This window comes from Festucalex cinctus, chromosome 17, assembly GCF_051991245.1.
Source record: "Festucalex cinctus isolate MCC-2025b chromosome 17, RoL_Fcin_1.0, whole genome shotgun sequence".
Classification (NCBI taxonomy): Eukaryota; Metazoa; Chordata; class Actinopteri; order Syngnathiformes; family Syngnathidae; genus Festucalex; species Festucalex cinctus.
Window position 1 is genome coordinate 19,995,037 of NC_135427.1, and position 27,810 is coordinate 20,022,846.

The 27,810-nt window shown below is 36.6% G+C and overlaps 3 protein-coding genes across 3 annotated transcripts in view; 1 reads left to right on the forward strand and 2 right to left on the reverse strand.

Annotated features, from left to right (window-relative positions):
• The window catches only part of usp22 (ubiquitin specific peptidase 22), a 30,687-nt gene extending 23,938 nt beyond the window's left edge, over window positions 1-6,749 (reverse strand). Inside the window, exons 1-2 of the mRNA XM_077502029.1 lie at window positions 6,288-6,749; window positions 3,443-3,575 (exon numbers count right to left, since the gene is read on the reverse strand). Of these exons, the coding sequence (XP_077358155.1) occupies window positions 3,443-3,575; window positions 6,288-6,407 (253 nt within the window). The 5' untranslated portion in view covers window positions 6,408-6,749. The remainder of the gene's footprint in view (window positions 1-3,442; window positions 3,576-6,287) is intronic.
• A 268-nt stretch (window positions 6,750-7,017) lies between these two features.
• On the reverse strand, window positions 7,018-14,177 carry cops3 (COP9 signalosome subunit 3). The gene is made up of 12 exons (XM_077502030.1): window positions 13,981-14,177; window positions 12,906-13,035; window positions 12,525-12,637; window positions 12,028-12,077; window positions 11,439-11,531; window positions 11,084-11,263; window positions 10,838-10,978; window positions 10,549-10,722; window positions 9,103-9,189; window positions 8,882-8,995; window positions 8,465-8,545; window positions 7,018-7,716 (listed from the first exon to the last, which is right to left on the reverse strand). The coding sequence occupies exons 1-12, from the start codon at window positions 14,033-14,035 to the stop codon at window positions 7,663-7,665; spliced, it is 1,272 nt and encodes a 423-aa protein (XP_077358156.1). The 5' UTR covers window positions 14,036-14,177; the 3' UTR covers window positions 7,018-7,662.
• A 553-nt stretch (window positions 14,178-14,730) lies between these two features.
• nt5m (5',3'-nucleotidase, mitochondrial) lies at window positions 14,731-20,099 on the forward strand. Its single transcript, XM_077502031.1, has 5 exons — window positions 14,731-15,478; window positions 15,777-15,877; window positions 16,381-16,441; window positions 16,529-16,643; window positions 18,897-20,099. The coding sequence occupies exons 1-5, from the start codon at window positions 15,206-15,208 to the stop codon at window positions 19,034-19,036; spliced, it is 690 nt and encodes a 229-aa protein (XP_077358157.1). The 5' UTR covers window positions 14,731-15,205; the 3' UTR covers window positions 19,037-20,099.
• Window positions 20,100-27,810: the final 7,711 nt, after the last annotated feature.

Here is a 27,810-nt window from a genome sequence, read left to right on the forward strand (position 1 = left end):
GAAAATGTCCCTGAATAATGCCAATGAGGGGTGAACATCATTTCGCATCAAGGTTTGTTCAAAGTCACAACGTTCATTAAACATTTACCAGACATTCGCCAAACGGTTTTTCTTGCGATATGAAAAAACATTCAAACTGTTGGCAACATTTGGCGAATGTCTTGTGAATGATAAATCAACATTGCAATGCAAATGTTTATGCGAATATTTTAGAATGGATTCATCTATCAATTACTCAATCGATTAATCGCGTAATCAGATTCTTTTAATTTTGCATTAAAGTGTATATTACAAAAACTTTTATTTTTATTTGACAATTTGGTGTTTATTTCATACTTTGTAAAGTGGGATTGATGTACTACTATATTGCCGGTTTGGCCATTGTTTTCCAATGTAAAAACAGATGTTTGCAAAGGTCTTATTTTGATTAAACAAAGAAGATGATAATCTTCTTTAATGAAGGACTAAAGAAATCAGTGAACAATTAATGTTGATATGCTGAAATCAGAGGATTTCGAGAATTTTAAATAAAAAATAGCTCCAAACGAATACTCGATTATTACAATAGTTGTCAATTAATTTGATAATTGATAACTTGTCTATTAATCAATTAATTTTGATAGCACTAGATTAGGGTTGTGCAATAAATCAAATTAATTCGATTAATCATCATTTTGAAAATCTAATAGTTGAAAATTTGCTATATCGTAAAATCGAATTTTGTCTTCTGGATGATTAAAAGCTGTTGTTCTTCCGTTCTGTTCCATCCAGATGTTATTATTTGTGAATTTTAATTTTTCTAACTATGAATGTTAAGTTTATGTTAAAACATGCATTATTGTCGCCTGAACATTTTGCACAGAATTATTTTTGAATAAGTAACTCCTTTAAAAAGATGTTTGCTGGGTTTATTAGACTAAAATCGATTAAAATCGTAATCGTCCTGAATGACTTAAACAAAAAAAATAGATTTTTTTTTGGCCTTGCTCTAGACACGGGCTTAACTTATTCACTGCCAGACCAATAAATAAAATTCAAAAAATGGATCGACGTCTATAGCCGTCAATGGCAGTGAACAAGTCATAACATTACCTGTACAGTAAATCAAGATTTTATAATGGTGACAGATTATCCATCCATTTGTGTTACAATCATAGATGAGCTGAAGCCCATTTCCATGGACTCCAGGGTTCACCTCGGACTAATGTCAGCCAATCACAGGGCACAGAAAACATCTGCAGACTCGCATTCACAACTAAGCACAATTTAAAATCTTCACTTCACGTAACAATTCAAGTTTAATGCGTGGTTTTATTTTTTAAGTAAACTTTATCTCAATAGGAAAATGTTTTGAAAGACAATCAAAATGGTGGATACTGTCTTCATACGGTATATTAAAAGAGTCACATGAGCAACAAAAATAAATAAATAAATAAATTTAAAAAAAAAGAAAGAAAGCAAGCAGTAAGAAGGGGGAGGTGGAGGGGCTTTGCTAAATGGAGGCTAATTCCACAGGGTTTGTTAAAGACGACTTAATTACCTCCTCAACAGTCTACGGAGATCTGCCCTCCTCCCATTTTCGCTTCTCTGTTATACTTCCTTTTTTTTGCGGCAGCTAACCTAATTAGGCACACAATTACACCTCCCCAATTACACACGTGGGGAACACGCAAACACACCAGAAGGGGTGTTTTCCTGAGCCAAAAGGATAAAGGGAGCGAGGGAAAAAGAAGCTAGCTTCCAAACGATTGGGAACATCTGCCAAAGTGTGCTTTGTCATGCACACCCGAGGTGTCTCTGGTCTCTGCTGCGGCACCCGGACAACCACCACTCCCCACAACACTGCAGTATGATGTTCTTAACGTACAGCTGCAAAAGCCTCACTTCCATTACGTCGGGAGTAAAAAGAGCTGGGAATACAACATTCAGGCAAACAGGGTGACATTTTGGGTGTGATACTGCACATTTTTACAGCGTAAAAACGATGCCGTGAACGCCATTTGTCTCATCTCCTACATTTTTCGGCATGTTTCTCAACGGCAGTGACATATCTCACGCACAAAGGATTAAATTACATTCTGGAACAATTAAAAAGTGCAACAATAGCTTCATGTTATGACATAAGTGCAAGACCAGAATCTGAATCAGATTTATTGGTCTAGTATGTAAAACTTTTTTTTTTAAATAATTTATTTGCATGTAAAAAAAAAAGTGATTGTCTTCTGTTTTTCATTTTCTAATTAATAATTTATTTGATTATTTATTTGTGGTTATGTTAATGAAAAGATTTTCTATGCATTTTTAACTCATTTCAACCCAAAAACGTATAAATACGATAATTATCACGATATTGTGGGGGGTTAGCAATATTTTAAAAAGATCACAATATTGTAAAAAAAAGAACTCATACTAAAAAAAAAAGCACAATATTGTTCTTCTGTGCATAACAGCATTGCATATAAACCAAACCACCTACAATCTCTAATAACAACATTGAGGCACTTACTTGCTAATGCAAGCACACATTGATCGCTTCACAAGCAAATTAGATTCCCCTTCATCTGACAATTAGCATAGATTTTAAACATAGAAGGCCAAAACATCCCTAATGAAAATTAAATTGCACTAATAAAATAGCCACTAGAGGGTGCTAGAACTGCACAAGTGGAAATCAACCTGACTTTTTTAACAAATGTGTTCCTTTTAAATATTGTGAACATGACGACGACGATATCGTGGCAGTTTTAATATCACGATATCACAATATGCCCTTATTGTTACATCCCTAGTAAACACACACAAAAAATGTGTCTGAGAAACACGGAAATAACAATTACCAAAAGAGGGAGACAGAGCGGGCAGCCTGGTGGTTCGCTAATTAGCGCCCCGAGTTTCTTAGATGAAAAACAAGAAAACAGGAGGGTGGGAAGTAAATTTGAACTCGAATGACGAATGAAAAAGGCGTAATAAGACATATTTTCCTGTGACATGCTTTCATCAAAATACTACTAGGGTGATCGGATCTCATGCAAATTATTTAGGGCGTGGCTACTGCGTGTGAACTGCGCAGCACGCAGAAGCCCCCATATAACCTGCATTGGTAGCATTTTCGCTTGTAGAGGCCGCGGTTTATCACTGAGACGCGGGATTATACATCCTTTGATGAACTGAGCTCCTCTGATGTATCTTTGTAAGTCCAAATTGGCTTCAACCGCATGTCAAAGACAAAAAGCTACGCAGCGCTGTCGCGTTGGAAGCACTTATTCGCATCAGCTTACAGCATTATCAAGTGGTCGGTGAAAAAGCACATACGTGTTACATGAAATTGTCCACGTAGTCGTGGGCGGAGTTATCTCTTTGACGATTTGTTCGCTACATCCGTACATGTGCACTAAGTGACTAATTCCATGCTGAGATTCACGCACGCGTGTGTGCACCATACCTAGGTTATGTCGTTTGCTCTTGGCGTGCTCGTGGATGTGTTTTTTGGCAAAGCAGGCGAAGAAGACGCAGTAAAGGCAGGAGTGGAGTCTGCTGAGGTGAGCGCCACACATGTGGCAGATGCATGACTTGGCCTGAAAAGGGGGCGGAGTCAGGGGTAACAACAACAACAGATAGGCAGTTTGATTAGTTCAATGCTGTTAAAAAAAAAAAAAAACATGCTCTTGGAGAAGCAGCTTGATTAAAACTAATGCACTGGATTGTCTAGTTACTGTAATTATACAGGGAACACAAATTTGGACATGTTAAAGGGATACTTCACTTATGTAGCCCATTATAGCAGTAAAAAGTTAATTAGTTAGTTTTGTCTATAATTAATTTGATACTTTCATTATTTTTCATATACAATTAGTACCTTTAGAAAGACGTATTGCAACTTGCTGTCGACTGAAAATGACATCACCAGGGCTCAAGTAACCAATCACAGCTCACCTGCTTTCTAGGTTTGGTCATGTGACATTCACAAGCTGAGCTGTGATTAGTTACCTGAGCCCTTGTGATGTCATTTTCAGTCGACGGCGAGTTACAAAATGTGTTTTTAAAGGTACTAATTGTACATGAAAAATAATGAAAATATCAAATTTATTATAGGCAAAATATTAATGTTTGACTGCCAAAGTATCCCTTTAATGATTTGTTTTATTGACCACAAGACTACAATGCTTCCACTAAAAACTTTCACTGAGGGTTTTTTTAAATAAATATAAATGAAATATATATATATATATATATATATATATTTGAGATGTAAATTCATTGTTTAGAATGTTAATGCATTATACTGCTAATTAGCTAAAATGTGAAATATGACAAGAAATAATTGTATTCACCTGTATTATTGTATTGCTTTACTGTAATCAATTTCCAATGTAATAAATAAATGTTCATTAGGAAATGTAGTTTGTTTTTTTAGGTTGATGTCCAATTCCAATATTTGGCAGAATAAATATCTGATAACCAATTAATCGGATGATTAATAAAATATATATATATATATATATATATATATATATATATATATATATATATATATATATATATATATATATATATATATATATATATATATATAAATAATGAATGCAAGGGAGGGAAAGTCAGCTGAAATTTTTTTACATGATTTTTTTTTAGTGGTTTTAATGTCTTTGTTAATCTTTGTCTTGTAATGTGCTAATGTGTTAATAAAAAAATAAATAAATAAAAAAAAGCGCAGATTTTGCTGATTTTAAAAGAGCTAATATTGGTCGATTAATCAGTCCAGCCCTATAGCATTAATTTATCAAATTATTTATATATTTGTGTATCACTCCCACTGCACTGCATTTTTTTATCCTTAATAATCAATACCAACATATTTTGATTTTTTTCCATCATTATAACATCATTTTAATTTTAGATTTCATGATCTTTCTACTTTTGACTTATACAATTATTAAATATAGGTGATTCCGAGTTTGCTAGTCCAATGAACGTATTTGTAGCCCGTATGCCTTTGCTGAGACAAACACGGTCCACTTTTTATCTACGTGTCATTTCAACCGTAGTGACATAACTGGTGCATACGGGTACTGTTTCCCTTTCCTATCCATGTACTGAATATTAATTAGAAAATGAAGCACATATTTGGACAGTAACCTTGTTACTTTCAGTCAGAGACTGAAAGAACAGTATGGAAGAAAATTTGGCAGCTGCAGCCTTGTACGATACTTTTAATCATTGTCATTCAGGACTTTGCAATACTGTACTGCATGAAAAATTAATTATTGTGCTGACTGATGTAGTGCTGCAGGTGGGTTACAGACAACACGTGATGGGCATGCCAGTGGATGGAGAATGTTTGAAGCATGCAGATGAGACAGAAAGACAAGGGCGGGCAAAAAAAAAAAAGAACAGTGTGTTCATGTGTCAATGTTGAATTTAAGGTCAAATCAATTAGTCTTATTGTGACAAACTCACAATGAAGGATTCCATTTTGGACAAATAGGTGGTCAGCTACTGCGTGATGGAAGCTGAAATACAATATACAGCGCTTGTCCTCATCACAGTTCACATTGGTGGGTTTCAGTACTTCCAACAAGGTTAAGAATCACCGCATTAGTGCTTTTGTTTTTCACCAAATTATGTCTGTTGGCTCTCCTGTCTGCAAGAGACTCAAGCAACACTTGGAGCGCCAAGCTAGTCTGCTTCGTGGGTGGGGTGGCGGCACAAGTAAAGAAATTATGAGATGAGAGAGACCTTGAAAAATATTTACTCTGCTTATTTAGTATGCATGCCCGTTTCCTATTTTCCTTCTGATCTCAACCAGATAAGCAGCCGGGGATGCTGTTTTGCTCTCCAGCACCTTGGATGTGGGAAGCATGCAAACAGACACATGGATTGGATGCAAGAATTGAATGTGCACAAATCTACATGTGTGAGTCACGGACGCAAAAATGGGTCAACGAGAGGATGATTGATGACTGCAATCAGTAGATGTGGTCAAGATTTAGGTTGTAGGAGGTGGGTGATTCATTGTGGGTTATTTAAAACCTATAAATGGCCACACAAAAAAGCGAGGGAAGACCCATCTGTATGTGCTGGCTTGAAAACGCAGTGCTTCTTGATTGTAATGTTTTAGGGAGGTCCTGTTGATGTTCTGTCACTGGTGTCCCGAGCGTTTTTTTTTTTTTTGTTGTTTTTTTTGGAAGGGGTTACTGCCCACAGACGCACACGCGCGCGACCTTTCACATTCACTCACACATCTCTTCCGTTAGGTGAGCCCACTACGTTTCCCAGTCTCTTATTACCTTGCGTTTCCTGGTCTCGGCCGAACCGCTCCATACGAAACACTGATAAATAGCCCTCAGGTTCTGCTTCCAGTTGTCCACTTTGAAGCAGTTGACATGGGGGCAGCCCGCGGGACTCATGATAATCACAGCATCAGGCTCGGCTCTCCACTGGGCGAGGAAACCTGTTCAAACGCCTTAAGCCAGTCCAAAGCCCGGACCGACTGGCTAGCTTGCCAGGTTCGTTATCCGCCAATCGCCGCGTTATAGCTAACTGGACATGTTCTGGTTGTAGTTACGGCGACACGTACAGAACACCGCCGATTATTCCGGTGTTCCAGTTTCGGAACAAACATATTACCTGTCAATTCGAACCCATTGCGATGCCATGAATGCAGCTTAACCACATTCGTTTAATTACATGTTAGCAAGCTGGCTAAAGTTGGTTAGCGTAGGAATTTCCAACAGTAGCTTACACGGCGAGTGTGGACCTACCCCCTTCATAACGGCGGACCAATCAGGGGCGACTAATACTCAGGATTGGCGTATGCCAACTGTTCCAGCGGTTAAGTCCCGCCTCTTTGAAGCGGATACTGCGCCACGATTGGTCCAATTTTCCCAGAGGCGACATCCGCCTGTGTGAAGGAACTCATTGGTTTAGATCGTAAATCACCTACGTTGTATGGATAAACAATTTCCCACACGTCAAATTAAACATTCGTTTTACGGTACACATTTAACAGAAGCATAAACCAATTCTTGAACAATTTATTACAGATCCACAACTGCAACATGACGGTTTGGTTATATCCGTTGACTTGGCCTCTTGTCATAAACTGTCAAAAGCGATTTTCTGTACAGTGTTGTGGCGACCTCTAGTGGATCCAACCTATGAAAAAATAAGAACAAAAACAAAACAAAAACAGTGCGCCAAATTGGCACTCTGCCATATCTATGCTCTTTTTGCACCCTGTTTGGTCTGATTCTACATTACAAATGCAAGAGGGAAACCATCATTGCAGTCGTTACATATGCAGATTATAATCAGATTTATTCCTTGCCAGCCACAGTTATCATCATGCAGGAGAATGGTGAGATTATTCACAAATATGCTTGGAACAAATAAGCCCGTTTTTTTTATTATTGTGTGATAACATAGTGTCACTCCAACCTCAACATTGATAAATAAAACACTGGCAAAATCGTCAGATCGTTTTGCTATCCTTCAGAAACTGAAGAAACAAAAACCAAATTCACCACCATTCCACACGTTTACATTTTCTCAACCAATGTCCTTATGCAATAGAATATTTGTTTTTTCCTCTTTAGAAAACATCCAACGCATCCATGGAAGAATGTATTGGGGCTGCAGCATTTTCTGGCAGTCCGCGGGCCCTCAGGAGTAGCTTGACGTTTTGCTGCCAACATCATCCTCTTGCGTTCCCATACTCTAAAATGAAAATAAAAGTCACATGTCAGAAATGCGTGGTAAAGTTCATTTTTCAGAGACAAATTGTGTTGATTCTTCAAATGACATAACTGCTTCAAAGATGAACAGAACTGTTTGTTTTGAAAGGGTCAGTATTATGCAACTGGTGGATGGTATAGTACTCTTGCCCCATTTGGGCTAAATAAAAAAAAATAAAAAAAATAAAAATAGCAGATTAAACATGAATATAATCAAATAATTTTATTGCAGGCTAAATAATTTAGTCCTCGGTTTATGACAAAGTTCGTTCCTAGCAGTCTATTACTAATGCAAACACAGTAATACAAGGGGCGGACATTTTGCCATTTACTGTCGACTGAAAATACCATCACAGGTGCTCGCGGCTCAGGTAACGACCAATCATGGCGCAGCTTCAGAAAACAGGTGAGCCGTGATTGGTTGTTATCTGAGCCCTAAGACACTATGATGCCATTTTCAGTCAATAGCAAAATTGGTCGCTCCCTTAGATAGATAAAAATTTGAATTCTGCGGCTTATATTCCTCCACAAACGCAATATTAATCAAAATATCGTGTTTAGACTAATGGAGCCGCTTAGAATATATCATTGTAAAGAAAATGCTTTGGTTAACTTCCCTTTTTAAATGTTCCTTGGTCTACTATATTTTTTTTAGCATGTAAAAATGACTGATACACAATGCATAGTACTGTAATTGTATAAAGAAAACAACATCCTGAATTTGGTCTTACCTTCTGCACAAATTGTGGGTTTACTGTGATTTCTTGATCCATAGATTTTAGTTTCTCATCCAATTCTATACATTTCAACATCTGAAAGATAAAGCATAATGATGAGTTTTATGAGGGGCTGCAATTATCTTAGACTTAGACTTGACTTTATTGATCCCTTTGGGATGGCTCCCTCTGGGAAATGTACATGTCCAGCAGCAATGAGACCGGATAATAAAATAAAAAAAATAATTCAATCAATCAATAAGGTTATTACACCAGAGACTGAATTATTAATAATAACAATAATAATAACAATAACAATAATAATAATAATAAAATAAAAATTCAATCAATCAATAAATAAGGTTATTACACCGGAATTTGAATTAAATAAATTAAAGTACAATAAAGGTTTGAAGGTTACATTTTTCTCACCTCTTGGTCAATTTTGTGTAGCATTGCTGGATTATTGTATTTTTCTGGGTTGTCATGGAAGCACACCATGCCGTCCTTTTGGTTAATGCTAGCGTAGATCTCACCATCTTCAATCTGCTCAGAAACCCACAACGGTATTAAAACAGGGACCACATAATTGAAAGGTGAATGAAACTCAATATTTTTGCATATATTACTGTTGTCATTGTGGACCACCTCACCATGTGTAAAACGTATTTCTCCGCTTCCTGAGGCCCTGAAAGCTGCACCCGACTTGCCATGTCTTGTAAAGACAGTGTCAGGAAAGTCTGCAGTGAGATTTATATTTAAAAAAAAATAAAAAAAATAAAAAAATAAAAAAAAAACTGTCAGAAAAACACATCACAATTTTATATGAGTACAGCATACTGGGATGACTACTGCACAAAAAAAAAGCTCTTATCGCTCATGTCCAGTGAAGACACCCTTATTTATTTTGTCATTTTATCAGCATTACTCCTGCTATCATCGCATCACACTGACAGGTTTCAGACCTTCTGACAGTTAAATATGGATCTAGAGGTTGCTGCCTGAGCCATGTTGCTGAGAATATTGACGACCTCTAACAAGGTGGTTAAACATGGTGTCTGTCTGTGGCACCTTACAATGGTGACGTATGATACTGTAACGTGTCTGCTCACACACGTATTTTATTGTTCAAGCATAATTCACTATCAATATTATAATAAGCACATTGACATGTTTCAAAGTGCTAGAGCTGCGTTTTTATCAAGTGCCCACTTTAAGCATTTTGACCTTTTGCCACGTTTCAGGCTTCAAACAAACATAAATGTAAAATTAGATTTATTTTATTATTATTTTTGGGTGAAAAAAAATCAGCACCAAGTGGGACACAAATCTGAAGTGGAACAAAATTTATGATATTTGAAACACGTTTTGTTGTTTTAACACAAATTAACTGAAAAGTAAGGAATGTAAAATTGTTAAATCCCTTTTCGCTCAGTGCATCCAACTGGCTCCAGAGGTTCCCTGATGATTTCTGAATGATCTAAAGTGTACCTTTTATAAAACTGTTATTGTATGACCCAATTAATTGTGGGATAAAGGAAACAGAAGATAAACACAAAAAACAACAAAAAAAAAACACCTCATTCTTTTGTAAGAGAACCATTTGTAATCTCAGTATGTCCAAATAAAATAGTGTTCCCTCACTTTTTGCTTGTACCAAGCCCCCCCAAATAAGTGAATTCCCTGAAGTAGAAGTTGACTTGTTTTAATTTTTTTTTTTTAAATTAATTTACATCTCTGTTAAGCCATAGGAAACCCTTGTCACACTTAAGTTGGACATTTAACTTGCAAAATGTAGAATAAATTCCAAGATGTTGATGAAGTTTTTATTTTTAATCTTAAAATTACTTAGCTTAACCAGAACCAGGTACAAATATGCCACAAATTGGTCACAAATGAAAATGTGCGATACTGTGAATCTGCAATAACTGAACTGCGAAGTAGCGAGGCACAGTGTAGTGCACTTTCACAATCACGACATTCCAATGACTGGTGTCCTAAGTTCATGATAATCAACGTATATCCTTACTTAGACAATTTTACTAATTGAATCCAATACTATATATTGCCAATAACCACTTCAGAGCTGCCACACACACCTTTGTTAGCCTCTGGATGTTCTTTTTGTAGAGGGAGGAGAGACACTGGTTGACCAGGCCCGTGTTGTTGTCTCTCGTGAACGTCTCGCTGTGTTTGGTGACTATGCTGCGCAATTCAGTCGGGTTGTTGGTGGTGTACGCCTGCGCTAGCTCATGGTAGGCGTTGCTCAGGGGCTGAGGAAAAGCAACATGAAAAAAATGAACAACTAAAGTGAACGAGTTCCATGTGGATGCTCGCTTACTCCAAAGTGGAGATTTGAGTAAATCAACCTTTATAGGCCACTCTTACTTTGACAAACCGCCCTACAATTTGTGAAGTGTATTTGGGCAGTTGCTGCACTTTGCCGTGGAGAATGAGTGAGACCAGGATGTATTTCTTGTAGGCTTCCAAAATGATGTGGCTCACTGCCATGGCTGGAGTGGTTATTGCCTTGAAGGTGGAGGAGAGGGTACATATACACATACAATTGTACAATTAAAAGAAAATAAAAACATCTGTAACAGCGATTTGGATGAAATACAACAGAGTACGTACCTGTTCATAAAAATACAGTGCTCTATCGAAATTTTTCAGGCCCGTGTAGATCATGCCACCATAGTAGTAGTAACATAAAAAGTGCTTTGCGTCGTAAGCTCCGTTCTCCTTGCAGATGTCCATCATGTCATGCTCCAGGAAGGGCAGGGCTGGTTTGAAGCACTTTGCTAACAAGCACAACTAGAGAAGAAATTGAACAGGAAAAATTGAATTTGTTATTGAAAAGTTATAATATAACAATGAAATTACATCTATTACATAAAATCACACATCCTATTTGAAAAGTGTGATTTAAACCACACAATGTTATTGTGGATACTGTTCTGTGACAGATCCAGAAGGCCCAGTGACTCACCTGACACAGGTCTGCATGAACTGAGGTAAGTTGGTTTGTGTTCATCTGCATTTTGTCTATTGCCTGTTTGAGGATGACGACGCCCCTCAATGGCTGTCACAGAGGGAGAAGGAAAGAAATGCTACTTAAAAATTCAAACTCTGAGGAAATGAGGGCCACACTTTAAAATGTGTTAAAATATTTAGCAGGGGAGGGAAAAAAAAAAAAAGATGATTCTGCTTATGTAATGACTCAATGACAGAAACTAGAGCACCAGCAAATGGTATTATGAGAAGGGATAAATAAAATGTATATAAAACAAACACTACAGAGACATAATTGCTAAACCTATGCCAAAACATAATAATAGCCATGCTAAGACTCACACAGCATTTAACATCAACAGTGCTTGCACATTATGCAAGTAAGAAGTCCTTTATTATGAAACATTAGTGGTTTCAGTCCTTCATTTTTCAAACATTTGCTGAATTATTAAGGCCCCTAGGACATTTTTTATTGGTATCTCGGCAATGCATAATTATATTTACCATAATTTGATTAATTCAGCTATTAACCTGTGCTGTACATAAATGTAAATCAACAGAATTACCTGTTTCCGCTCTACAAGGGCATTTGTCAACTGGTGGCAGAGACCAGCAACTATGTGAGACAAAAGAAATGGTCATTAACATCATGATAATAGCAGAAAAACTTAGAAATTACAGAATGAGAAATATGTTTTTCTCAGGGACGATGCCGATACCAATTAGTAGTAGTCAAGGATGCCGATAACTGATATTTGGAGCCGATATTCGGTTGCAGTAAAAAGGAAAATTTCAATACAAATTCCCTTTACAATGTTTAGATGCCATTAAACATATTTTCAGATTTGCAGTATGTTATTTTTTTCTTTTTATTTTAGACAATAGACTTTGCCAAAAAAAAAAAAAAAATGGCCGATGCTAATACGTGCCAAAATGCTAAATTTCAGTGCCAGTAAGAGTCTATCCCTACTTTCTTAGTATAAATATACAAATACATACAAAATTGCTAAGATAATTACTGCCTAAATTGATGAGTGTAAAATGTTTGGTGGACAGAACTTACAAGTGTCTGTTGCATATCTAATGTGCTCGCCATTGCAAGTACTGATGAAGAGCTGGACTTGGGAAAAGAGTGTCTCAAAGTCAGGGATGTTTGGCATGGAGAACTTTACAAATCTGGAACACAGTCACAGTGACAGTAAGTAAAACAATAACATAAGTAGAACAAAAGGAGCTGTCATGATTATTAGGAGTTTGATTCTTCCAACAGTCACATTTTTGTCCCGTAATAAATCCTGCACCTAAAGAAAATATATAAAAATAAAACATATACAAACTTCACAATAAAGAAAACGAGCAAGGACAAAACGGAAAGTGGAGCATGACAGCAGCAGACCTCTCTGGGGAGTGTGAATGAGTCATGACTTGCACAGAGAGCACTTACAGCACAGCCAGCACACCGAGGGAGTGCTCCTGAATATCCAAGGCCCCCAGCACTGTGTCTAGGTGGGACAGGTTCTTAGCCAGCAGTTCCCCGCTCTTGTTGATCAACTCGCATAGCTGAGTCATCTGGCCTACAAAGGAAGAAATGATGGTGACGAAAAGTACAATAACAGAGAACATTCACTGGACATTTACACATAATATAATATATATAATATAATCAAATGTTGCTCAAAAATATTTTTTTTTCTTGAATATAACTTAAGGTTTAGGATAAAATACTGTAGCTCACCAGCGTGATTTGCTAATAAGATTTAAAACTGAACAATGTTAACATTTACTTATTATTTATTTAAACTTAACATGGTGCACGTTTCTTAATCTACCAAATGTTCTATAGTTTGCTTAAAAATAAAATAGTATGTTCAATAGAAAAAAAAATATGTTGTAATTTTAATACCGTGATACCGCAGTATTTTTTGCTAACTAATATCATACAGACAGAATCTAATATCGGGAATCTTTTGAGTTGAGATGAATGTATGAAACCTAGTGTAAATGCCATTGAATCCTCAACACCATTTAAGCTTTCGCCAAACAACAGACTAGGAGCTCATTTGTTTGAGATACAAAGCTTGAGTTGTGATTAACTGTAGATATAAATTGAAACCCGTCGGTTAATATTCCTGTCAAGGCCTTCGTAAAAGCCAAAAGATTGACAGGGCACCATAACCAGTCAAATATGTCGATTTCGTTGGTTAGCCAATCATGGGAGACTAGGGTGGGACTTCCGGTAGCCAGTGCCCAGAAAATATTTTCCAGATCAAAGCCAGAAAGTATCATTTTGAGATTTTGTTTGAATAGCTACCACATCCACACATATCCACTTTCATCATATGTACTAACACATACTGTGGTTACATTTCACATACGCTTACTGGCAGAGAAAGACTCTTTAGCAATGTGTTTACATGATGAGGCAAAAAGAAGTGGACTTGGCTATCGGCAAAGCATAGGGTAGCATATGCAGGCTAACTAGCTTCTATTTCCCATGCGAACGGGTTAAGCAAGCCTACCTTGAGCGGAAAGCTGCCGCACATTGTTCACAAACTGCTCCAAGGCTGAAGCCATTATATCACGGGTCCAATGTGGAAGTAATTTTCACGGGTTTTCATTCAAACGTCAGAAACAACACCGTCCGTACTGAGACAGGGGCCACACAGCCGCCACTGGGTATTCTCGCGATAATACCCTATGAAGTTAACGGACAGTAACGAGTTTTTGAAGTGAGGGATTTTTTTTTTAAAGGGCCCGACTCCAATATACGAGTCACGCGAAAAAAATTGTTGATGGAGCAGTGGCACCATCGTTTAATGCGTAAAATATTCGCTTACTTAATTGTACGTAGTGTCTAAGACTATTTCGGCTAAATTAATGTTGGCTAAGAAATAAGAAATACTGTACAAGAATTGACGTGACGTCACAGCTTCCGGGTTTGTACAAAGATCATATAAGAGAGTGAGAACGATATCGAATTTAAACTGCTTATTTATATATATATATGTTATTATTATTTTTTTTTTAAGAAAATACGTACATAAGTTACTTGATCCCGAGAAATGCAATGTTTTGAATCAGGCATTTTATAAATAGCAATGCACAATTGTGTTGACACAGTTACTGCATTTTAGATACTGTTAAACTTTTACTTCTGCTACTCCTGAAGCAACAACAACAACAATAAACAATAATAATAATAATAATAATAATAATAATAATAATAATAATAATAATAATAATAATAATGGGTGTGCCACTTAGTCACGCTTGCTGTTTGGAGAGAGCCAAGTCGACGCTGTATTATCTTGTTTCGACAGAATATCTTTGTTCCGGTTAGTACAGTTTGTTCCTAGTTCATCACAACCACAGTGTTATAGTATTCTACTGTGTTCCTTTCTTCGGGCAGCACAAAACATCTAATTTCTATCAGGCTGTCAACTTCATATGTTATGGGGAGCTGCGAGACATTTGACAACACGTTAACAAGCGATTCAATCAGAACCCAGCACAGGCCTGTCACGTTTGACCTGTCCGCCGCTGTGGATTTAGCTTCAAAGCTAACGTCAAGATAGCATCCGAGCTGTGCAGATAAAACGCAGAGACGTTTAATTAAACATTACACAAAACGTCAACAGTAGACGTATGCAATCCATGCAGCGTGCATGAAAAACTGTCTTTCCATGCGGACTTTCCCCCCGAGCTCATCTGCGAGAGTTAACTGGTGCCGCCCAAGTCCACTTCATGTTATTGTCGACTACAAGCCGTCTACTGGGAAGAGGGAAAGCGTTTCTCCTAAACCAATTTATGGGGATCTGCGTTAGCATGACGCATAACTCCGGTTCTTGTAAGAAACTGCGGGTGCTGGTTGACATGGACGGCGTCCTGGCCGACTTTGAAGGGGGATTCTTGAAGAAGTACCGGGACAGGTACCCTGACGAGCCCTACATCCCCCTGGAGGACAGGAGAGGCTTTTGGGTGTCCAAGCAGTACGGGAGACTTCGGAGTGATCTCTCTGTAAGTGAACACTTGTGATCCAAATGATGAAGAACATCCTCATCATCATCTGAAATGCCTTGCAAATTAAGTGTCATGTATTGAATATTTACGCTGGATTTGGATGCCAATCAGTCACCAAATTATGCTTATCAAGGCAATATATAGGGTATAGTATAATATAGCTATTGCATGATATGAAAAGATAGTCATATGTTTTGCAGTGTAACAATCACGTGGGCATAGGATCTTCTAAGTCATACTGTGTGTACAATTGTTATCTCCTCATAAACACCAAGCACGTGTTCCTTATCTCCAGGAGAAAGCCATTAGCATCTGGGAGTCCAAGGACTTTTTCAGAGATCTGGAGCCCCTTCCTGGTGGGGTCGAGGCAGTCAAGCAGATGAGCAAAATGGACAAGTAGGTTAACGACATCAAACTGTGAAGGGGCCTTATGACTTTCTATGCTTATCTGCTGCCATCTTGTGGTATTTCAAACTAAAAATAATGAAATGCATTCATAACTGAAAGTGAATCTGAATGGCCATTAAATTGTGATTTGCTTACTCTCAGCATTCCAAACAATTCCAAAGGGAATTTCAACCTCTGTTGCTCACATCTTTAGCAGAAGAACTGAATTATTATTATTAAAAAAAAGAAAAAGAAAAGAAAGATATCTTTGTTTCCTGCATGTCTTCAGAATTTTTGTGAACAGACCAGTCATTGAAGTTATGAAACTAAATTGATGATTGATTTAGGTGGGATGATTTTCTAAATGAGCCTTCTGTAGTTCTTAGCGTAACCGCAGCATTAACAATATTCTCTCCACTTGCGTCAGCAGTTTGAACTATTACCAAAACATTGGAAAAAAAAAAAATACTGTTATTTTGTGTACGTAATTTTTCCACCCTTCCCTTCCGCAGTACAGATGTCTTTATTTGTACCAGCCCCATCAAGCATTTCAAGCACTGCCCTTATGAAAAGGTACGCTCTCTTGCTCACCAATTTTTCCCTTGAGCAACTGTTACGGCATGGCATTTCCTCACTCGTGTGGGTGTGTTGTCTTCCAAGTATGCGTGGGTAGAAAAGCATCTGGGGCACGAGTTTCTGGAGCAGGTCATCCTGACCAGAGACAAGACGGTGGTCAGCGGAGACATCCTTATCGACGACAAGCCTGACATTTTAGGTACAACTTCTCATTTTATTGCAATCATGTAGAACCAAACAGGACCATGTTTATTATTATTATTATTATTATTATTATTATTATTATTATTATTATTATTATTATTATTATTATTATTATTATTATTATTATTATTTTTAAATCTGAGTTCCCCATATTCACAAGCACTTTGGCCTCATTTGAATGAATGAATCAGTTTTCCATGCATTGTATGTGCATTATTTAAAAACAAATAGGTTTCAGGCAAACTAAATTAAATAAGATTCATATTGAAAAATAAATATACTGGATAAGAAACAATATATACCGTATTTATTAAATGTCCAACAACATATTCAAACAAAAATTTGAATATTTGAATAGTTTTGCTCTGTTTTTCACCTGCAGTTACAGTCAGCTTCGCTATTCTTTTGCACATCTCATTAAAATATCTATACTCACTACTAGTAGAACTACACAATATGTAGTTGTAGTAGCTAAACATATCAGCATGGAAATCATTTGGATGGTACACTTGGTTTTTATTAATATTCCGTGATATAGAGTGACCTTAAATTTGCTACTTTAGCAAATGTACTAATTCTAGGACCAGCCAGATGGCCTTTTGTTGCTATTCGATTTTAGCTGTTTGACCGCCAAAAACGTTTATGGCATATGCTAAAATCCTAATGATTACCGCCATAAACGTTAATTGACGTTTACTACGTTTGTTTATTTATTTATTTATTTACTTTTTAAATTAACCGGCAGTGCAACATCTTGTGGAGCACTGCCTGGCCAATGCAGGTGTGAAATCAAAAACACCCACTAACTATTGCCAGCAGATGGCAGTATTGTTTCTCTTAACAATGAAACATAACAAACCTGATGAAATAGAATGTTTTCAAGGATGACGTGAGGACGTGGGGAGGAAAAAAAAAGAAAAAAAAGAACTCGTACTAAAAAAACACAATTGTGCTTATACAGCAATGAAAAAAAAATAAAAAAATAATAATATAATAATATATATATATATATATATATATATATATATATATATATATATATATATATATATACATACATAATAAAAATATATAAATTATGTATTGAGGCACTTGGTCCACATATTGACTCAGTTCACAAGCATGTTACTTTTCCCTTCATCTGACCATTAGCGTGAATTTTAAACGTATAAGGGCCAAAACAAGCCTTGTGAAAATTAAACTGCACTTAAAAAAAAAAAAAAAAAAAAAAAAAAAAAAAAAAAAAAAAACTAGCCACCAAAGGGTGCTAGAACTGTTCAAATGGAAATCAACCTGACTTTTTGAACCGACGTACTGCTTTTAATATCGTGACATGACGATATATTGTGGGAGATTTCATATATTGCTGGTATTGTTACATCTCTAGTAAACACATTACTACACAGCATGCACACTCAATGGACACTTCATTAGGTACCCTGTTTAAAAAGTCTGCAATCTTTTTTTAAAACCTAAATGTATTAAATTATTTTTAAATAAGTTTATTAAGTTTAGTTAATTGATAAAAACTGTAAAAGCCTACAAAATGTAACATGTCACAATATAATGTAATTAGAATATTTTATGCAAGTATGCTAGTTTAATGGCACACTTGTTTATTTTTTTTAATATGCAAAATAACATTTCTTTCATTGCCATATTGACCCAAACGTGTTTTGAGATATTTTGCTGTGGGCCAATGAAAACCCGATTCAACATTTTTGGCCTTACTTCCAAAAAGTATGCTTGGCTTAAACACAACACTGCAAGTCACCAAAAGAGCACAATGTAGCTGAGTGTGCAGTAGCGTCATATATTGTATTGTATTTTTTTATCCTTCAAATCTTAAAAAAAAAAAAAAAAAAAAAAAAAAATCATGATAACAATAATTTATTGATTTGTTCATGTTACAGGCCACTCAACTGGTTGCTTTATCTTGGTCTTATTTTTTTATAGCACAAAAAACTGACATTTGAGCAGGGGTGTGTACACTTTTTCTATCCACTGTAAGACATGTCAAACATGAAAGGAATTCCGGTGTGCGCTATAAGGGAATGCAAACCAAACAAAAGAATGATTTCGTAATGCTGCTTGTGTAATGCCATGTGGGTGTTTCAAGTGATTCACCAGTACCTTTTAAAGACAGCTGCTTCATCATCTCGGTGTCTTGTAAGGCAGCCAGTCTGTAGGCACCGCATCATAAAGAAATTCTTATGTCATTTAATAACTGACCACATCCCGTGTGCAGGCGTGGAGCCCAAACCCAGCTGGGAGCACGTTTTGTTCACCGCCTGCCACAACAAGCACCTTCCCGCCAGACCCTCGCAGAGACGCTTGCTGTCCTGGTCTGACGACTGGAGATCCATCCTGGACAGCAAAAGGCAGTGACGAGACGTTTCCATACAAGCTCAAAATCACCAGCAGTCTTGCCTTATATCTTGGGTGCCAAGGCCCACTGAGGCAAGTGGTCACTGAGCTGGCTCACCTTAGTTGACCACAAGTGGGCGCTCTAAGACTGAAGCATGTTTTAATCCTGTCAAACATACTGTACTGTGAGAGATAACAGGTGGGTGCAAACAAATGTGAATATTGAGTAAAGTCTATTTATTTCAATCAGTCATTAAATATTTCACTTGTGTGGTGAAGTAATATAACATAAAAAATTCCAATTCTTAAAATAAATAGACTACTCAATATTTGAATTTTTTTGGCACACGCCTTGTGGACCAGACTGAACTTAGTTTTAGCAGCTAAATGTTCAAATGTATGTGCTTGTGTAAGGAAAGTCCTTTCAAAGTAGAGGTGCATGAAGGAACCACTGGATAGGCAACAAACACTCACCACTAGTCAGCCTACCAGTAAGTGCGTGCAATACACAAACATAAGAAAAACACATGCCTGTTTTTCTCTTGTTTTCTGTCTAAATCCAAGTGTAAGATTATTTTCTCTCTTTTTGGTGCTTCTTTGCTTTTATGTTAAACATCTATGCATTTAATTAGCAAGTTTGAATTTTCTTTATTGGTTTGCCTCAGTCGAGAAACAGCTGAACAGGAAAGGAGGTGTAATTTATGAGAGTTGCATACAGTAATGCATGCGTTACTGTTAGTTTAGAATACAAGAAAGTAAAATAGGACTGATTAGTTTTAAAAGTTTGATGATTGAATATTAAGAGGTGATTTGTTGTTTTTAGAAATGAATATGTTTTGCTATTCCATGCTTTACATTTGCAGTACATTCTGGAATGTTCTGTTATTGAAAAAAAAATCAAAGTACTGTACACGACATCATTTACAAGGGCCAAATTAGGTTCTGTTAAAAACGATTTACCATTGACTGGTAAAATACCTCCACTAACATAGTTGTTTTTGTGTTTATAACTATGTTCTTTGAGTGTCAAAAAAAATCTATTTACTGAAAAGATTGTCTACAATAAATCCACATTTTAAGTCTGTGTTGCAGTTTTCTAACTGTGAGTTTAGCTTGTTTGAACAACTGATTATAAATGCAGTGCATATATATATATATATATATATATAGCCACAAAGATTATTTTTGTCTCTAAGAAAAGATTTAAAGTGCATAATATGCCTGAAATTAAAAATAAATGAGAGCACCACTGCCATCTACTGTAGTGGATGTGCAATTAACATTTTTTCTGGTAATGTGAGGGGGGGAAACAAACAAACAAAAAACATTCCCCTGAATAGGATTTTAGGATGCAGCAAAATGCGGGTGCAAATAATAATAAATAATAATATTGCAAATAATATGCAATTAAACGTGCTATCAGCAAAAGTATTATTTTGAGGGTGTGCATATTTACGCAATAAATGATTTAATTGGTTTTAATTGACCAGGTGACATTAATGTTGGAAAAAAATATCCATCCATCCATCCATTTTCTTGACCGCTTATTCCTCACAAGGGTCGCGGGGGCTGCTGGCGCCTATCTCAGCTGGCTCTGGACAGTAGGCGGGGGACACCCTGGACTGGTTGCCAATCAATCGCAGGGCACACAGAGACGAACAACCATCCACACTCACGCACACCTAGGGACAATTCGGAGCGCCCAATTAACCTGCCATGCATGTCTTTGGAATGTGGGAGGAGACCGGAGTACCCGGAGAAGACCCACGCGGGCACGGGGAGAACATGCAAACTCCACCCAGGAAGGTCCGAGTGGAAAAAAAATAGATATTACTTAATTTTAGTCTCATTCTCAAAACCTGTTTAACTCATTCACTCACATCCATTTTACTGGATTTTGCAAGTGCCACAGAATATTGTGTTCCATTGCTATAAAAACATAAAAATAAAGATTAGAGTCTATTCGTTCATCAAGAAAAATAGTACATTTCTATCGATTTCTATTTGGCATTAGAATATAGCTAAGTTTCATCATTATTCACAAATCTGTTTAAAGCTGGAAGAAACAGTTTGTTGCAACATGGCCCTGATTGATCTCATACTCTGCTGCCACCTGCTGGCCATTTTTGTAATAACTATCATTGCTTCAACCGTTCTCTTCAGTTCAGAGGCTGCATCAAAGCCTTCTGTTGCTCTAGTATTAAAAAAACAAAAAACCGTATAAATACGACGGGACACTATTAGTATTTAAAATAGAACGTATTTATACGTTTTGGGGAGCAAATGAGTTAAGAAGGGGTGTGTAGACTTTTTAAAGCCACCGTATAAAACTTTTTTACAAAAAGGAAATTAAAAAAAAATAATAAAAAAAATAGCTACTGTGACCCATGGGAGGCTTGCTCATGTTCTGCTGCTGCATTAATACGTAAGAATCAGGTACAGGGTGTCTTCGATCCGTGCAGCACACAATGAAATCTCAAGACTATCAAGGCATTCTAGAGCAAAATGTGCTCTGCAGTGTGAGAGCACTTGACCTCACCTGGAGGTCATGTGTCCGCCAACAGCGTTTACGTAAATGTTTGATTGCGGCGATTTTCTCAGAAAGATTGCACTACAAAATATTAAGTTAAGGGGAGCATCATGTTTGTTGAGGCCAGTTACATCGCTTTACTTTGTATTCCCATGGGTTGGTTTCTTTTCAACACTTTCCACAATATGTCACTGACATTATTTCAGTTTAGCTTATTTTATTGATTGATTTTCACATATATTTCGATATGACAAGAATATGGCTTACCACAGATGTTCATAGAAAGTTGCACTCTTTGGATTTGGACATCGAGTCTTATATATTAATGTATTTCAGACACATTTCTCAGAACTGGATTGGCCTTAATCATAACTTTGATTCGTGGTAACAAACTTTCATAAAAAGGCTACTCTGAAGCCCTGTACTAAGCATTTCTCACTTAAGTAGTAGCAAATATTCTCTTCATTATGCTTTGATATTCATTCCTTGAATGTCCATTCAGTCATTTTCTGGAGTACTTGCCTTCATAGGGTCAAAGGTGAGCTAGAGCCAATCCCAGATGATCTTTAAAGGAGAACCTAAGATGCTGGAGAGCATGCAAACTACGCAGCACAGCTCTTGACCTTTTTTTTTTCTTTTAAATTATTTGTAAGTGTTTTTACAACATTAAGTATTTCTCATCTACAGAACAAATAATAATGGAGGAGGAGTATTTTTTTTATTTTATTTTTTAATGTATGTATTTTATTGCTAGTTCTTGGATTAGGAACATAAACACGGACCAAAAAACCCCAAAACAGATTAATTAGCTATGTCTTTAATTGTATCAAAAATCATGTCCATATTTTTTTCAGAATTTTTATGGATAGTCTATTTTTCAAACCTTTTTTTAGAAAATTATGCAGTACTTATTTAATACTCCCTTTTTGTGTGTTCCTTTTCTTCTTCTTTTTTTATTTTTATAAAACCTTATATAGAATATGTTTTTATATCTAATACATGCCTTATTTAAACGCTGATGTCATTATTGTGCAATGCTTCTTAGAGTGAGATTACAGTTGATAAAAATGAGCAAAAATCATTATTTGGCCTTTCATTGACCTAAACCTCTTTCCTGTTTTTTGTTCTCTTTGGTCTTTTATTGGAACAAATGGCCCCTTGAGTCCAAGGTCTTAAAATATGTTTTTTTTTATTTTGAAGATGAACATCACCTACAAATGTGAATAGGTACAACATTACATTAGAAGTGTAGTTGTCTGAACTGTTTTCATGTTGTTTTGGGTATAATAAATCGATATTAATGTCACCACAAATTATTGATTGTTCTAAGATTAAAGTATACTGCTTGCATATTTTTTTAAGCTCGTTGTTTAAGGCAACTAGGTCCGTTCTGGAAGCAAGATGTCGGAAGCGCATCGTTCCAACTGAGCGCCTTCCCGATAGCCGTTTTGTTGACACAAGGGAGCCGAGCGCCCCACGCGTGTCACATTTTTCTCCTGTCTCCTGTGAGGTCCTGAATAGTAACTATAGTGTTAGCTAAATGTCCATCCATTTTCTTCACCGCTTATTCCTCACAAGGGTCACGGGGGCTGCTGGTGCCTATCTCAGCTGGCTCTGGGCAGTAGGCGGGGGACACCCTGGACTGGTTGCCAACCAATCACAGGGCACACAGAGACGAACAACCATCCACACTCACACGCACACCTAGGGACAATTCGGAGCGCCCAATTAACCTGCCATGCATGTCTTTGGAATGTGGGAGGAGACCGGAGTACCCGGAGAAGACCCACGCGGGCACGGGGAGAACATGCAAACTCCACCCAGGAAGATCCGAGCCTGGACTCGAACCGGAGACCTCAGAACTGGGAAGCGGACGTGCTAACCACTCGACTACCGTGCCGCCCGTTAGCTAAATGTGTTTATCAAAAAATAAAATAAATCTAAAATAAAATAAAAACTACATTTAATATTATTGTAAGCCATTGTAACATTATAAACAGTTTGTATTTAAATGATTCAATTAAAACGTAAATGTACCTAAATAAATGTACATAAACGTTAATAAATACAACAGTACTAAACTCATGTAGTCTTTCTTTTGCATACCACTAGAGGGAACCCATGTACCAGGAGTGCTATGCATACCACACTTATTAGAGAATCACTGCATTAGAGCGCGGTACCATCTTTGCTGTTACCTACTTAAAGACAACCAGCAGACTGAATATTGTCCTTAAGTAAACCACCACATACAATGGCTGATGTTTCAATCAGCCTGATATTCTGCGGACTTTCGAGGACACGAGTACGTTGTAATTAAAGCAACAGGCCGTGTATATACATAAGACCTTGTGTGCCCCTCCATTTGAGGATCTTAAGTGTAATTTTAGAAGTCTGCTAATGAATGGATCCAGCCTGTGTGCATTCGCAGTATGTCTGAGGGCTAGTGGAAAACAGAAGTACTGAAAAGTTTAGTCATGACTATAATGGTTTTAAATTTAAGGGAACATTGACCCCAAAATATTCTTTACAATAATACTGTATATTCTAAGCAGATTCATAAATCTAAACACAACATTTCGAGTACTATTGCATTTGTGGAATACAAATTAAGCAGCAAAATCCCCTTTTTTTCCATCTCAGGAGGTGACCATTTATTTATTTATTTATTTTATACCCACTCACACACGTGGCCTACTTTTTGTAGGCCACATACATGGGCCTCACCCAGTCAGAGGATCGAACCCACGCCAACCGGCACCAAAGGCAAGTGACGGTTCCACTCCTCCACCTGGAGCCCGGAGGTGACCATTTTGGCACTTGCTGCCAACTGAAAATGACATCACAGTTGTGACGGCTCACCTAATGACCAATCACAGTGCAACCTATCATGTGGCGTTTGTAATCTGAGAATGTCGACCAATCATGGCGCACCTGTTTTCTATGTTTGGTCATGTGACGTTCGCAAGCTGAGCTGTGATTGGTTGTTACCTGAGCCCTGAGCAACTCTGTTGTCATTTTCAGTTGTCAGCAACTGTCAAAATGGCCGCTCCCTGAGAAGGATAAAAACAGGTGGTTTTTGCTGCTTTAAACGCAATAGTAATCAGAATTGTTTTTAGACTAGTGGGGCGCATGCAACATATTGTAGAGCATTTAAAATAATAATAATAATAATATATACATATATATATATATATATATATATATATATATATATATATATATATATATATATATATATATATATATATATATATATAATAGTAATTAACAAGCATTTTTTTAAAGTTCTGCAAATAAATGCTCTGAATGTTTTTTGTTTTGTTTAGTTATAATTTGTTTTGTCAGTTGTCTACAGAATTAAATAAATGAGTTCATTTTACTCTAAACGGATATACATAATTTACATGTTAAGATAGCGGGCTTTCATGGTGAGAGGTAAACAAGGAAGTGTAGGGGTCTCAAATATTTAATCACGTAAAAAAAAATACACAAAAAACAAAAAGTCAAATAAAGCACTGGAGGAAGCCAAAACTAATCAAGAACTTATGACAAAACTGAAATCAGGGACCTAAATACAAGATAACTGACGAGACAACGAGGCACACCTAGAAGGGAGCTGATTGGTACACACAAGGGACCGGGTAAGAAAAACAAAGACATGAAAAAAGGGACGCAGGAAAAACGTGAAACAACTAAATGTAATCAAAACAAACCACTGACCAAGATTTTAAACAATATTTGTTACGATTACAGGGGTGTCAAACTCTATTTTATTATATTTGAGAGCTACAATATCAGTTACGTCAATTGAGTTACATGAGAAAGTGATGAATCACAACATTTGTGCAATCCTTCAACAAAACGTGGTTGTATAAGATTATTGAAACCGTCTCGCCAATTGGCTCTTTAGTAACTTCGAATTAAAAATAGATGTATCCACACTGAACTGTTTCACATAACATGACTTCCCTTCAGGTCGACTATTGATAATTACATCACTTTCAAGTGTGCTTCCCATAGTACTTGCCTAAATAAAAGCAAATGATACATAATCAATGAGTAAAAGTGTTCTTAACAACCTCACTTGCTTTTAGCCTAGTATACAACAATAACAACAAATTGTCGACCTTGTTTGTGTACAGTATGCAGCATATACACATTTTATTCTTTAGCCTACTTTTTATATCACAAAGATATCATGAGTCATGACTCGCACGGTTCATCAGTTTGACCTTGTAGCGGGTTTCATCATTATATCAGCAATCGTTTCTGAAGGACAAGAGTATTCTACCACTGTTTACAATTCTCTCATACGTAGGGCTGCTTGCTATCAATATGTGTACATCAGCAAGTGCTACAGTACCGTGATTGTCTTTGTACACTTGACTTTGTGCACACAGGTACTTGTCCATCTCATTCAGTAGCTCTTCAAAATACATACAGACCATTCCTGCCTAGTTGATATTAAGGCAATGTATTCAACTTCACAAGAAGAGGGTGTAGCTCTTGCCTTCTAAGTGATAAGAATACGACACAAAATCACGACATACTTTGCCTGTTCTTTTTCTAAGTAGGCTATGTCAGGTTGTATTTATATAGTATCTTCTTTTAAGGCTTCACAAACAAAATGTGTCGGAAAAAAAATGGCTATGTTTAGTCCATCACTCATTCTTTCACTATCTCTTAAAGCTGTGATAAGATTCTCTACTCTTATTACAAAGTCTGTAACAGCATGTCAATGATGTAAACAGAATTAATAGTCTTGGCTGGCTTTCCACTGAATATCTTCAATATCTTTCAGGCTTTCCTTCTATTGTCATGCCTAATAATTAAGCAATAGGCTATTAGCATCAATCAGTCTTATCAGCTTGGCATAAAAAAAAGTCAACATTTTTCTTTCTATCTACAGCTATGCTCTTTACTAGCATCAGTAGGTTCATGAAGGATGGTCTCTTTCATATTTAAAAAAGTGAAAATGACACTTTTCTTGCCTTCCATCAAACACAAGTTGTGGTGATATTGCGTAAAAGTGTGCGACAATGACTCATGTTAGCTCATGTCCTTTGTTAGCCATTGTCGCACACTTTTAGTCATCTAGTTAGCTCTGTTGTTTGCGTTATACTTTGCTAACTCTTCCTAGCTAACCAATTTTATTTAATTAACTCAGTTGGCTCCTATCCTCTGTAGAATCTCTATGTAAAGACAGAAAGCTGAGTTGTAGTTAATCAAATACTTTACATAGGCCTACAACATAATACGCTAATTTCTGTAAGTTGTTAGCCGTTAGCATAGTGTCAAGCTCCTCTTGTTTTTTAGCTGTCATATGATTCCTCCAGAGCCCAAAACCTGTCAATCAGCAGTGTTTGACTCTGTCTTGTATTTGAGAGTAAGAAGATGTTGAACATATCTCAAAATAAATGAACATTCCTGAAAAAATAATTTTCCAAATTACTCTCGTGGTAACATGGCACAAGCAAGTTAGCTACTGAACCAACAAAACACTGATAGTCAAGACTCTTAAGAGCAGTTGAACATCATTTATGGGTTGAAACAACTTTGGACAACCTGGGACATTGTGAAGATGGTCGTAAATTTAATTTCATTTGAAATTAGTCTTTTGAAAAAATCTTGAATTTCTTTTGGAGCCCAGTCGTAAATGCCTGGTAAAACTAAAGATGCATTTGTTTGGACAACTATTATGATTGATGAAGGCAAAATAAATAGCTCATGAGCTCATATGAGTTTAATTTAAGTTTCTGACTTGTTTACAAACGTACGCTGCGCTGTGCAGCATTTCTGGACATGTTGTGCTGTCTTGTCCTTCTTCAAACACATCTTTGAGAACTGAATAAGAACAGACAGAGCTCAAATGTATCCCCAGTGCTTGACAACGTTCGTTCCAAAAGTAATAATAATGATTCATTCATCATCTAACTTATTCTGGTTGATGTTCGGGCCTGACTGATAAATCGGCCAGCTGTTTCAATCCACCGATATCTAATCAGCTGATTTTTCAAAGACAATAAAACTAAAAAAAAAAAAAAAGACAAAATAGCGACATTCAAACATTACCCCTGAAATCGTGGCAGCTTCAGTTAATCGTTACATAACCGTTTTAAATATACTCCCCTTGCCACTGTCTAGTGAATAATATTTATCACCAAAGATTTTGACTATTAATGTCCATAATCAAATGAAAACTGTGAATTTGATTAATTTCTTCATTTCCTGGGTTAGATAAAGTCATTAAAATCCTTCTGGG

Bases quoted from the DNA above. Each gene is read 5' to 3' on its own strand.
- cops3 (XM_077502030.1), bottom strand. From the start codon at position 14,035: ATGGCTTCAGCCTTGGAGCAGTTTGTGAACAATGTGCGGCAGCTTTCC. The intron at 12,638-12,905 runs GTAAGTGCTCTC...ACTGTGTTCCAG, and splicing joins CTCGGTGTGCTGGCTGTGCT to ATTTGTAAAGTTCTCCATGC. The intron at 8,546-8,881 runs GTGAGAAAAATG...TTTATCTTTCAG, and splicing joins TACACAAAATTGACCAAGAG to ATGTTGAAATGTATAGAATT.
- nt5m (XM_077502031.1), top strand. From the start codon at position 15,206: ATGTTATTGTCGACTACAAGCCGTCTACTGGGAAGAGGGAAAGCGTTT. The intron at 15,479-15,776 runs GTAAGTGAACAC...CCTTATCTCCAG, and splicing joins GACTTCGGAGTGATCTCTCT to GAGAAAGCCATTAGCATCTG. The intron at 16,644-18,896 runs GTACAACTTCTC...TCCCGTGTGCAG, and splicing joins CGACAAGCCTGACATTTTAG to GCGTGGAGCCCAAACCCAGC.